This window comes from Athene cunicularia (genome assembly GCF_003259725.1).
Source record: "Athene cunicularia isolate RWA chromosome 2 unlocalized genomic scaffold, athCun1 chr2_part1, whole genome shotgun sequence".
Taxonomy (NCBI): Eukaryota; Metazoa; Chordata; class Aves; order Strigiformes; family Strigidae; genus Athene; species Athene cunicularia.
In genome coordinates this window covers 61932915-61946641 of record NW_020799095.1, presented here as the reverse complement: position 1 = coordinate 61946641, position 13727 = coordinate 61932915, and the positions used below count along the sequence as shown (strand labels likewise).

Here is a 13727-nt window from a genome sequence, read left to right as displayed (position 1 = left end):
ATTAAACAAATAACAAATTGTCTTTTTTTTTTTTTTTCTCTCTCAGAGCGCTGTTTTCCAAGTTCATACTGTCAAAGTCATGACAGGCTTCAGTATATGTAAACATTCAAATTTTGATGCATACTGCTGAGGGGTTAATAGTTTGCTAAAATTTTGAGATCAGGAACAGGCAAACATTTTTAATACAAAAGCAAGCTTGTTTTGCTAAGACACTGCAGCTTTATTAAAGATATTTATTGAGTTCCCTTCTATTCTAAGGAAAAAAGTTATACTCTTTATAATAGTGGACATTGTACATAAGTCATGGGATCATTCCTTTGTGTTTTAACTATTCCTGTTGTTTACACTGCGTTGACAAAATCCAACAAAGCTCCTGACAGTGTGCCAAGAGAGCGATTTAATGAGTATTGCAACGTAAACGGAACTGGTGAAGCACAGAAGGTGCAGCTGTAAGAGCACAGCAACTCCGAGGCTGGACCACAGCGCCAGCTCTCCAGTTTGCTGCCTCCATCAGTGATGATGAGCATGTGCCTAGCCAAGAGTAAGAACAGGGCAAGTGGATATGAACATAATACTGAAGTCATCCCAATCTACAACTGTTCTTTCTGCGCTGGACTTCCTAAGCCAGATGTGGTTTCTAAATATTTTCCTTCTGTAGTTTGTGGGATTTCAATGATAATGCAGTTGGTAATCTATGCTTTTATAAAGAACCAGGTATGTTGTGCCAAAATTACTTGAAATGGACATTCGGTAAGGAAAAAATACTATTTCCAGGTATCTTCCAATCACATACAACTGACATGTGCATAACTAACACTAGTGGAGGGTGCACTTACATATGTGTTGGTAAGGAAAGGAAAGAAAACACACAGATCTGTCCAAAACAGAGGGAACAGACATCTAAAATGCAGCACTTGCTTTGGGTTTGAGTAGTAAATGCCAATACCTTTGGTAGGTTTGCACTTTTGTTAACAGGTTAGATAGCATTACACATTACACAGACTTTCAGTCCTTAGCAGCAGAAGTTTTCTTAGGTTACTTATAGTAAGTAATGTATAAATACTGTATGGTAAGCTGCTGGTTAATTTGGAATAAGAACTAATTTTTCCTTGACTTAAGAAAGTGAGCTGTCTTAACCTCTGCACTATGGATTGGGGAGAGGGGGAGATTACAGAGCCTGATTTTTTTTTAAATTTTTTAATTTTTTTTGTATTGATGGGTCCTCTCTGTAGAATGTATCCTGAAGGTTAATACTGCTCCTTTGCAGGTATAAATAGCTAAAGGAGAGATAATCTGAGTGGTAACCTTGAGACAGAAAGTAGGAGCAGATGGCATGAATTAGGAGTGCAGTAGTGTTGTATCACCCACCAAAACTTAACAACAGAATTTTCAGACATTAACGGAGAAGTTACCTCCTTCATACTTTTGAGAGAATTAGTAAGAAATTTCACATTCCCATGACTACACACCTATATGACAGCATGTACCATCTACAGCTGTATTCTTTTTGGAAACAATGATAGAGAACTTCACTGGAAAGGTATTGGTATTTTGGAAGAAACTGTTACATATTGCCAGGGCCTCTATTTGAAAACAGTCTTATAGTCTTTCTTTTTTATAAGCATGGTGAAAACTTAGATGTAAATTGTAAAAACGTTACCGATGGAATTATTCCTCTTTATAAATTAGGGCTACACTATTTATAAGGCTGTTTGTTTATTTTGTTCCCCAGCATACATTCTCAGATCCTGAAATGGTATGCAGTGCTTGTTCCAGTAATTAAGCTGTTTTAACAAGGATTTTGCATGTACTGTTTTAGGGACCCAAGTTCCTTAGAGTATAAAACTGGCAGCCCTTCCAAGCCTGTGTCCTTTGAAAGTGGAAGATGTGACATTTCTTTGAGTTCATTGGAAGCTTAAATAGTAATCAAACCTTTCTTTCCCTACACTTCCACCATTAAGTGCACTTAATTATCCAGTTGTGAATATGGAGGTTTAAAATACAGAATCTAATGTATTTTACCTATTAAAATAATTAAATTCAATTTTAATAAAATGTTCACTAAAAGCAATTTACATTGAAATACCTAATAAGAGGAGAATTATTACTGTATTTGCATTTTATTTGGAAGCAAGAATGAAGGCTACATTTGTAGTCTCAGGTAGTCACAGTATCTTATTCTGTACACTGTATTGTTTATGGAATGAATTATTATAAATTTCAATCTAATGGTACCAAGTTACAAAATACACTTTAAATTGTTTGTTCTAAATTAGACACTTTGTCTATCCTCTGCTTTAATAATGTTATCACACAGCATGAACAACACAAAACAATATAAGTTCTAAACAAAGATGAATTTTGGGATGCAAGAAAAATAAAGGGAGGTTTTTAAAGGCCACTGTGTCATGGAACTAAGATTTGAGATTCTGTTCTTAAAAAACCCCACAACAATCCCCTGGAAGAAAAAAAAAAAAAGGAAGCTTTTTTTCTGTATGGCACTAAAAAAGCTTTGCACCGCTTAATTCTTCTGCATATATTTAAGAGAAAACAAATTTGAGCACAGCAATGACTTGAATAGAACCTGATCAAAATTTTTGCTTGCTTTTTTTTTTAACATACTCTCTTAAAAGTGTTGATTATTTTACAGATTTAATAATAATCAATAGAACACTATACTTGAGGGTTCCACTTTTGCTAGGCAAAGCTTGCTGCCTGTTCATGACCTACAGTGCTAGTTATTGTAGTAGTTAGGTTCTTTTTCTCCTGCAAAATTCAGGAGCTTTGTGAAAAAGGGAAATTTTGCATAAAGTGATGTGGTGCTTTCTGCTAATAGCTGCAACTTAACAAATTTAGAAAAGGACTCCGTGGTGAAAATACATTTTAAAGCTCCCAAGCCTTGGTGATGCAATTCTTACATTCTGTTATTTTGATCTGTTAATTGTTAAAGGGAGGATGAGACTGGTTATTAACTCTTGAAAACTCAAGAAAGAACTAGTGAAATTTTTATGTCACCTCCTGAAATGTCAGGAGATGCACGTTAAAGAAATTACACAATGCAGCTTGTCCAGGAGATGAAAACTGTTCACCTCTGTTTTTAATTTTTAAAATTAACTATGTATTTTGTAATTTAATTCAGATGCAGCATATTTTTAAATGAAATAGGATCAACAAGAACTTAAGTCCCAGTATCTGGGTAAGGCTTTTTAAATCTAGCATATCTTTTGTGCTCAGTGAGAGACAAGGTCAGCAGCAGAATAATGTATCTGGTTACAGGTAGTTTAACGAAGTTTTATTGTCAAAGTAGGGCAGGAACTATTCCATCACATGGGACATACAAGCACAGATTTTGAGATTACCTTATATGCTATTATAAATCACAGCAATAGAATTGAGAACATGTGAACCATTAGAAAATACAACTTTGCTTGCCAAAAACTGAGTCTCTCGGGCATTTCTTCTGCTAAACAGAAAAGCTGACATGTGCAGTGAGTTTACGCATCTCTATGTGGCACTGTAGGATGCTGCAGATGGTCCAGTGTTGCTTCAGGATCAGAGTCTTCTCACAGCTATGTGTTTCCTGGATTCTCAATAACCAATTTCTGCGTGGAATACAGTTGGCTGATAGTAACCTGAAACCAAACCAAAGTGTCAGAAAGTTGAACCCAGTAAACAGGTTATAATTTCAGCTTCACAAGAGAGATTAAAAAAAAGCCCCAGAACTGAGAAGCCCACATACTAAGCTTTTTCGTAATGACATCTTTCTGTAAGCATTTTTCTTTTGTAAATAATACCGTTACCAGCCTAAACCTTAAGAAAAATAACTGATACATAAAATATCTGCATATATAAAATTCTGAAATAATGACATTGAGGAATACTGTTCAAAGGCTCGTATTAGAAATTAACATTAGAAATTACTACAGAGAAGCAAACAGGCTGTATATTTAGAAAAATGATAAGATGGATATAGTCAGCAGATACTTATTATGTTTTTTGGGTGGAAAGCCTAGATATAAATTGGATGGTATTGTATTGTTTTCCAGTTACTTTGGAACCCTAATTTAATTTGCCTTACAAATGGTGAAAAGAGTTATACAGTTTGTTCAGCAGTAACATTGTACATGTACTGGAACTGACCTCTTGTTTATGAGATGGTATTCATACCTCATATATTTGTGCTTTCTAGTGCAATGAGGAAATGAAAAAGGACTAAAATGCAGCACTGATGCTTTCATTCCTCTTGTTCTTTAGTACTTTCTAGTCTGCATCGTAACATTGATAAATTGTAGTCAGATGCACGCTTGGCTGCAGTCACACAAAGCTCTTCACAGTTCAGATGTGAAAGGAAGAAGTTTCATAAAAGTAGGGTAATGTAAGCAGGAGAAGACAACATTTACTTCAAAAGTATGAATTTCAGAGTCTAAATTTTAATATCTGTTATGCTCTTTCTTGTCCCTAGTTTCTCCCCAAGGCCTGGGGACACAGTAGCTCTGTGTCCTTTTCACATCAAAAAAAGTTCATATATTTATTTATGGAATTAGGACAAAAAAGGCTAGATGCTTAACTACAGTGAGCACAATATATTTAGTAGAATTTAATACTGCACAAACTAAGCCTGACAGCAAGCCAGGCTCTCAAAGTAGTAAAAAATTAGGGAAAAAATTTTTTCAGCATTTTTCCTTTACCATTTTTGAGGGGAAAAAATCCTGGCGGCTCTTAAATAAAAAATTCTCATCTATCATTATTTACATTATAAATGTAAATAATATTGCCTTTTAGGAAATGAACTATTTTATCTTGATAAACAGCCTTGTGTACGCTTGTAACGCATTGATTTTAATCTTGAAATATTTATTACAAGAGAGCATTTATGAGCCATTCTTAAAGAAGCAGAATTTATCCTTGCCAGCAAATGTTCTCCTCTTTTGGCACTCTGAACTAAGTTAGTAACAGCACATAAACAACTCTGATTATTTTTGCAATTTCTTATAAAGTCTGTTGCATACAGAATATTAAAAATAAAGGCTGTACACAACTGTAGCATGTGTTACCAAAATACATTTTAAGCTGTCAACAAGTGTTACTTATCAAAGAGAACTCGCTGCTCTGGGTTACATGGCAGGCTATACACTTTAGTTGCTGCCTTACCACAAACCATGCTGTAGTACTTAATTTTTGTATACTGTGTTTTGGAGCTCAAAGAATCTTTAATCCTTTCCCACACAGTACAGCAAATTTAATGGGAGGCTCAGAGGGATTACAAAAATGCTGAAACCTGAATTGCATTTTTTTTTTCTCCACCAACTGGGGAGATAGATGAGGCTGAGTACGTGACTTCCCAGTCAATCATATTCAGCTGGGGCAGACGGCTTTGTAGGAGAAAGGTATGAGCTGTTGTTTGCTGTCTCTGTGCCAACAGGTGATATCATCTACTGCTGTACTTCTTGACCCGAACACAGTAAAATCACAGATGTGGGTATTGAGCTGCTTCCTTGGTAAACCACACGCGTGCACGCGTTTCAGCAAGCGCACAGCCACCAGTGCTGTTCTGTCTGCCTTTGCTGGGCTGCTACAGCTTGCCTGCTCTGGTGCCTCCCTTCCAGATGCTATGCCATGACATTTTAAGCTGAACTTTGAAACTTAAGGATTTTTTTTTTTTTAACCATTAGCCTTGAATTTCTAATATTATGATCAAGCCTTTCCCATGCACTTTAGACAAAACAAATAGACCTTCCGTTTATAGCTGCTGAAAAATTCACATCTGTAAACATCCACAGCCTCAGCAGAAGTACTGCGCGTTACACTCATTAACCCTCTGAATCAAACCAGTGTTCCTACAACATCCTCACCGATGCTAAGTCTAAAGAAAGTACTTAAACAGCAAGCAACACTGTGGATCATTCTCCCAAATGAAAGACTTAAGTGGCGATGTGTTGTGTTCTTTTTTCGTTGTGTGTATTTGTAGCTTGTACGCTGCATGCCATTTACTCTTCTGGTAGGTGGCTGGAAGCCAGTGCACAGGTCAGTGTCAGGGTATTTTCATCAGTCACAGGAAGCTTTTGTCGAAAAAGGCTCTACCATTTCCTCAGCAACTTTGTTACCCAGAATTTGATTTACCTCTGTAAGGTAACACATGGCAATTAAATTCTGCAGGAAAGAATGCACAATAAAGAACCACTTTGTCATCAGGAGAAGACAGTAAATGAAATATAAAGGCTGCTTTTCAGATCTTACTGAATAATGTTTAAATTCTGCCTGCAAAACTAGGTACTTTAAAAATAAGTCTGACAAGTCCAACCCTCAAAACCTGGCAATTTGTCCCTTTTCAAAGATTTAGTACAAATCTATACAGTCAGCTTTTTCTTGCGAACTTGAAAAACTTAATCTTGCCTTCCATCTGAATCCAGGAGAAGACTTAGGGTTTCAGAATGGGATTTATCAGCAGATGTGAGTGAGACAACAAACGGGGAAAAAGAAACTACTGAGCAGTAAGCACTGGTCCATCCCGTAACCCACCATTCTGTGGTTATTAGGTATCTGTGTGTTCATATGGAAACACTATTTTTCCTTCCTCATGGCTGGAAGCAGCAATCACGTGGAGAAGCCACTTGATGGAATATTTCACTGCTCTTGGGGAAAAAAGCAAGTAGGAGAGGTTTTCTCCAGATACCAGAATATCTAAGATGTGTATGGGGAGGTACAGTAACAATTAAATAGTAGAATCAAGTAAGAAGAATTAAAGAAGCAGAATTAAATATTGAATGAAAATCCAAATGTCCTAAAGACATTATAAGAACATGCCATCACCCTAAAAATTCAAGAATCCAGTCAAACTGACAGCTCTGAACTCTGTCCTTTCAAATGGTCTATGGCTGGCCAGCACGTGACTCTCAGGGACACATGTGGCTTCCAGGCCAAGCCATGAGATAGATACAACTGCAATGGGACATTGGTGACCTAGGAGGTAGCCTGCATCCTTGGGACTGCCCTCCTATCTGACACAGCCAGTGGAGTAGACCCTGCAGACCCACTGCCACTGCTTGCAAAATACTACTAGAAGATCTTCAGCTTTTGAAGGTATGTAGCGTGTCTTGTGGCTTTTATCTATATGAAGATTTTACTTGGCAGCTCAGAGTTGAGGTAGAAGTGACTGTTCCTGTTTCTACAGAGCTGAAAATAAGGTGACTGGGTGTTAAAACTTTTCTAATTTGCCTCAGTCATTTTCGTGTGCATGGCTCTCCTCTGAAGAGTATGATGGCATCTTTCCTTGACAGCTTGGTATATATTCAAAATGTTTGTCCACTTTAATAACTACCACATTTTTTTCCTCCTTAGTTGTGTGGGCTCTGTAGTACAAAGGTAGCCAGGCAACTCTTTTTCTCAAGTACTTTACAGAATTATAATTGCGTGGTGAATAACCTGTGAATTCAAACAAATTCTGTTGAGCCATGATGAAGATACCTTTTTCTCAGTGTCACAGTACTCCTCAATTATCTTCCTGCCAGACTTGACAGTCTCTGAACTACTAGCTACCTGCTTGGGTGAGGTCTCACTGACAAATTTCAATGTGAATGCACTAAAATTACTTAGGTAAGTAGCTAGGTGGCAGACCTGAGGAAGGGCGATGTCCAAAGGGAAATGGCAATGTGCAGCCAAAGCTTACAAGCACACGGGTGGATCTGAAGAAAGATGTCCACATCTTTAGTAAACAAATATAAACAAAACAAAATGACAAGAAATCTGGCTCATAGTATCTCTTAGCAGGACGGACACACAAGAAGGAAAGACAACAATTTAGGTCTCAGCTCTTGGAGGAATCTTAGCACCTTGCACAGATGATGATGTATCTTGATGGAGTTTCCCAGCACATAGAAACATCCTTTCCCTAATCGCAGTCAGGGTACACTGTTATGTAAATCAATGCAATATGATTACAGACCCTCATAACCGTACTTTTACCATCACTTTCTAAGTGAAGTCAGTATCAAGAGTCATACAGAGGAGTTTCCCTTCTCTGCCCCTTCTATGTCTCATCCCATCTTTAGCACAAATTACAAAATTAGCAAACACTGTTTGCTTGTTTAATAACTCCTCTCATTTAAATATAGTTTCTGAAGTAATCTTTAGGGAAAAATTTTCTGCCCTCAAAGGCAAATCAATGCCCGGGGGTTTTTCATGCTACTGTTTATTTTTTGACAGCAGACAAAAGCAGGAGCAGCCTAACAGCAGATGTGCAACACTCTTAATCTACCTAGAATGGTCTTGGTAAATACAAGGCCTAAATAGGTAAAAGTGACCACAGCATGCAGAAGTAAAAAATGTTTCTTGTTTTTCTTAAGATGATTACTAAAGTTGATGCACTACAGATAGTCTTGGACACTAAACACATTTCCTTATAAAAGAAATACATATAAGTTGTTATATATATACACACACATAAATAAATACAAAAATATATTAAAAACCAATCTCTATATAAATATAGCCATCTTATCTTATCTTTTTTTTTTTTGCATATCTGCTTGCAGGGAAGAAATGGTTACCTCGTAACAGCCAGGGATCATATATAAATATATGCATTTTCATAGTTTTTATTGTGGAGAAAAAGGGAAAAAGTCCTGTTTATTAATATATCTATACCATATATACACGTATAGATGTATTTTAAATCAGACTGGCTTGTCCTGTTGCACCTGAAAAGCTGACAGGTGTACCTCACAGGCACACTGCTGAATCTTAACTAGGAAAAAAAATTCCCGATGACACTGAAGTCATATCACATATAGTGCTGTTAATCTTGGCCTCTAGCACCATATGAAGAAGTTGCCCATTTCTATTTTCTTGCACTATGATAATAAAATGCAGATTAAGTGAATGCTGACACGAACAGAAATGTACAAGAATAATAATTCCTTCAAAGAGCTGGCAACAGTGCTGTATGTTGTTTACCTACCATCTTTCTGGTTGGATGATGCTAACGGATTTGCAATCCTATTGCAAACGTGAAGTGGTTATTGTTTTTAAGAAGCATTAGCTTCTCCATGCCCAAAGTCAGATACGTCATACACAGCACACTTTATCATAAACATTTTTCATATTAACCAAAGCCAGTTTAATGTTTTTTAAATTACTATGGACAGCAATTTTTGAAATGATTGTGTATTGCAATAATAAACACATCAATGTGTTTTTTATAAAAACTCAAAAGGAACCAAAAATTCATCAATAGCTTCAGTGCTTTGTCAAATCTTTGTGTTGATATTAAATGCAGTAGCAGCAGCCTTATTTGTTTTTGCTTAGGAAACAATGTTGAAAAACTGTATTTGGCTCCTTAAATACATAGGTTGTTTCAGTTCTCCAGAGCTGGAATCAATATGGAAAAAAAGTATGATTTTGGAGAAGCTTCCCTTATTTTCAGTGACTCCATTTGTCTACACAGGAATGGGGAAGGAAGTGAAGGAAAGCACAGAGCTGAGAAGTTAGAACTATTGTGTATTTTACTTCTGCCTGTGTTCAGCAAATGCCGTTTTCTTTTTTCCTTTGTGCCAAAACATCCTCTACAGCTGCTGCTACATGAAGCTTTTGAAAAGGCAGGAAAAATTAATTTATAGCTACCATTTGTCTGGCTTTCACTAAGTAGGAAGGTGTGAAGTAAAGTAAATCAGCTAATAGGCAAAAATTTATCTGAATGTTATTTCTCTTAATAATGATAAATTATGCAATTTTGTTAGAACCATATGCACTGTATCTTGGTACACCTTTATTCAGCCTATCAGAAGGAGGATGACATATTTATTTAATGCTCTTATTAATTTATTCTGTGGGTCTCTGAAAAGATACTCTTCAGTGAAAAGAGCAGAGAATCATTTAATCCAGCAATGATTAACACATAAAATATTGTAAGCATATACAATCATGTGTATTTGTATATGATGATCTACTACAGCAAGTGGTTCTTCTTTTTAAATGCTGATTATTCCTTAGTTAAGAGAGCCTCTTTTTTAAAACATGCTACTGTCCTTACAGACAGCATGGGCATGACAGAAGTGGCCTTTGCTCCAAATAGCTACACACTTGATACAGCTTGAAATAACAAGTAAGAGCCCTCAACAGATAAAGAAAAACATTGGAAAGCCAGATGGACAAGATCATGTGATCCTTCAGTAAAGACACTGTTTCACCTCCATCATTTCCTGTAAGCCTCTCAGCCTACAGAAAAAAGGAGCGTGACAAGGAAAATACCTTCTTACAAAGTACACAGGGCCCAACAGCAGATGTCACGGGCAGCAGCCTGATGCAAAGGAGAAGCAGAGACATCAGACAGTGGGTCAGAGGAAAGCAAGCAGTGAATGATTTTGCACTTAAACAGCCAGGTGAAGGTTTGATAGAACACACATCTGAGGAAGATGCAGATCTGCAGAGGTAACACTCTGACCCGGTGTGTTCTTTGCATGCTTTCAGCATTCTGGCAATCTCCAGGCTCCCATCTCTTCTCTCGTCCCACTTGTTACTGATAACGTATTTCAGCATCTTGTCATTTCTCTCTTGTTTACATATAAAACCTCTATCTCCACAGAGCAGCTCAAACTCTTTGGAAAGCCAAACACAGACGAAGCAGATCTTCCAAAGAGCCAGTCATGTGTGTGTGTGAAGGGGAACAACTTAATATAGGCTGATCTCTTCTCAACATAGCATGCAGAAGAGAAAAATCACTCAGTTAAGATGCGGAGTGTGGCAAGGGAAGGAATACAAAATATTAGTACTTGAAAATACAGAGACAAAGACCTGGATAACATTGTGCTGAGTGTGGTATAACAGGTACTCTAGTAATGCTGAAACATTTGGTATGTAAATGCCCAAACCATTCACAGAGGACCCTATGTTTTGTAGCAACTACATAAGCAGAATTCATCAAAGCCAGTGGGAGTGCCTGCCTTACTTTTGTCAGTAGTATAATACAACAGCCACTGTCACAAAACACACATTCTGCACTACGTCCAGGAAAATACTGTAATGTTTGTGTATCGCAGATAAACTAACTCCACAATACATACAAAGACTAAATTGTCATTATAAAAGGAAAATATTTCATTCTTCAGTTTCCTCCTGGATCATTAATTGTGAGAGACTTTTGGAATGAAACACTGAAGAAAATTTAGTCCTTACAGAAAGGTATAAACAAATGATAAATATGTTTACTGAGAAGTGTGATAAGGTAATTTTGCAGCCCTAATAGGCTTTCATACTGTGAACTACTGTAGAACTAAAATGAGCTACCACTTTATGCTCAACAACAGTCATAATTTAAAGATCACCTGTTACGACATTTGTATTTGAAGCCAGATGCTAGAAATGCAATGTACTGAAAGAATCAACTTTAGCCTTACTTCTCATGGAAACTGGGGAATGTGGCTGCTGGAAAGAACTGCAAAATGGTTACGAAAGGATGTGTCTGACATGTTTGTAGGTTAATGTTTTTCAGAAAATTAGTTATCCGCCTGTGTGCCCTACCCCTCACTTTTTAATATGGCATATTACCTTCTACATTTATCCTCCCTCCTAGTTCCAGAAAATGTCTACAAGATTTCTGATTTTGTCCTGAACTATGGAATTTACAGAAAGTTCCAGAGACAGTGAACGGCACATAAACTTTCTGTCTTTTTGACTAAGATTTGCCTGTCTAAATGTGGATTGTCTAAAGCCTTGAAAAGCTTGCAGGCTTTATTTTCATCATATTTTTAAGTGAATGATTCATAAAGTAAGTGCTAGGTATCAATGTACATGCATTGGGAAAGGCTGATCTTCAGGAGCTAAGACATCTTGAGGCGGTACCAAGGTACTAAGGACTGAAAAGAAAGACTGGCTGGCTGTAGTTCTGAGAAAACGTATCTGAGGGTCTGTGTACAAGAAACATGCCAGAGAAGATGTCAGATCTCACCCAAATCAAAAGTAGTTCAAGAGTATGCAAGCCCAGCGTGGTGAGAACAGCTGAAGTCAATGATTCTTCAATGAAGAAAATGCTGTCAGTGCAGTGGCACAAGACAATGCAGATTGCTCTAGAAAATGTGTTTGGTTTGGCAGCATAGAAAACCTCAGTCACCTGCTGCCTTTGAAGCCAGTAGCTATATTCTGATCCCAGCTGGGCCTGCGCTTGCTTCCATTCTAAGTTCATACCTGTAGTATCTTACACGGCACATCAGTCAGTCATGCACATTCACTACACTTCCCCTTAGATTTTTCTAAATGAGACGTTTTCACAGTATCTGCACTATGAAAGCATGTGACTGCATGTACACCTGCAGTAATAAATCCATGAGACAAATGATAAACAAGTACACAACATGTATTATGCTTGAGGACTCTCCAGTGGGAGCTGTGGGGATACCTCTCCTTGCAGGATCCTGCCCAGTATTTTACAGAACGTATATACAGATATCAGAAGTATAGGAAGATGTAATTAATCCCAGAGCTCAGATCTTAGATTACCTTCTTAAACAAAAGAATTAACTGTAACTAGTAGGAAAACTGCAGCAATTAAGACAGGTTGGCACAATCACCTACAACAGAAAGATGCACCAAATAAGGAAAATATTTTTCCTTTCAGTCAGAACATACTTGTGTACATCTGGTAAGGCAATACAGTATTTAACTAAATAAATGTGGATTTGTGTTTTTATTTATTCTGAATCTTATCCAAAGCATCAAACATACAGGGGAAAAGTTCAGGTGACTCAGAACTGTATTACTGTTTAATCTACCAATTAAAATTTTCTGTTTGGTTAATGGCCTTTGAGCCACAAGAATATTTTAAAAAAATGCATTTTTATCTGCTACTGAAGTTGTATTTTGGGAGGTGAAAGACACAGTGAGCTGCTGAATTTCTACATGAATGGGTGTTAGCCACAGATTAATTATTCGGTGGTGATACATGTGCTTCAAGACTCCAGACTGTCCTTACCGAGATTCCTAGTGCTGGTTACAGGATGGCACAAGGTATGTCACATTTCATAAAACTGCCAGGTGCTTTAATATCATTTTAAAGTAACAAGGCCTTTCAGGGTTTTAGAAAAAAAGTCAGTCAATCCTGTAACATATACACTTTTTCAAGACATAAGATACAGAGAAACTCCTATTTTCCTGTCCTTCAAGAAGCCTAAACCAAAGGATTAAGCTTAATTCTATATGAGGAACAATTTACTTTAAGGTTCCAATATGTCTCCTTCTCTGCTCTGATGTTACCTTACACAGACCTCAGATGTGATTTCAGGCTGAGCTTTTCTCTGTTCACATTCAAATTACAAAATTAAATTTAAAAGAGAAGAAATAATTAACTAACTGGATTTATCTTTAGCAAATATACCTGTATTTCCATAGATAAATTTTGTATTGGATATTTTTGAATTAATCTGTATCTTCACCCAGAAAGGAGCATCCCATCTACGTAAATACTTACATGTTAAGTCTCTACTACAGAATTTAACTGATCTGTAAGTGTATAAGGAAAGAACTAAGTTTTTATTTTTCTGCATTACCGAGACTTCCTTTTTTGGCAAAATTCTAAAAGATTACTAAACCACAGTCATCTGTTCCTGACAGAATCAAAAAGATAATCCAAGAATTTCTTTTTTCTTGCTCAGCCATCATCCTCAGTTTAGTATCTCCAAATCCCACACCTGAAAATGACCCATACTTCAGAAAGCTTTTTTCTTCCCCTTCCCCCCCCC

The 13727-nt window shown here is 36.9% G+C and overlaps 1 protein-coding gene across 1 annotated transcript in view; it reads right to left on the bottom strand.

Annotated features, from left to right (window-relative positions):
- Window positions 1-1212: 1212 nt before the first annotated feature.
- The window catches only part of LYRM4 (LYR motif containing 4), an 81239-nt gene continuing 68724 nt past the window's right edge, over window positions 1213-13727 (bottom strand). Inside the window, exon 3 of the mRNA XM_026841377.1 lies at window positions 1213-3632. Coding sequence (XP_026697178.1) covers window positions 3570-3632 — 63 coding nt within the window. The 3' untranslated portion in view covers window positions 1213-3569. The remainder of the gene's footprint in view (window positions 3633-13727) is intronic.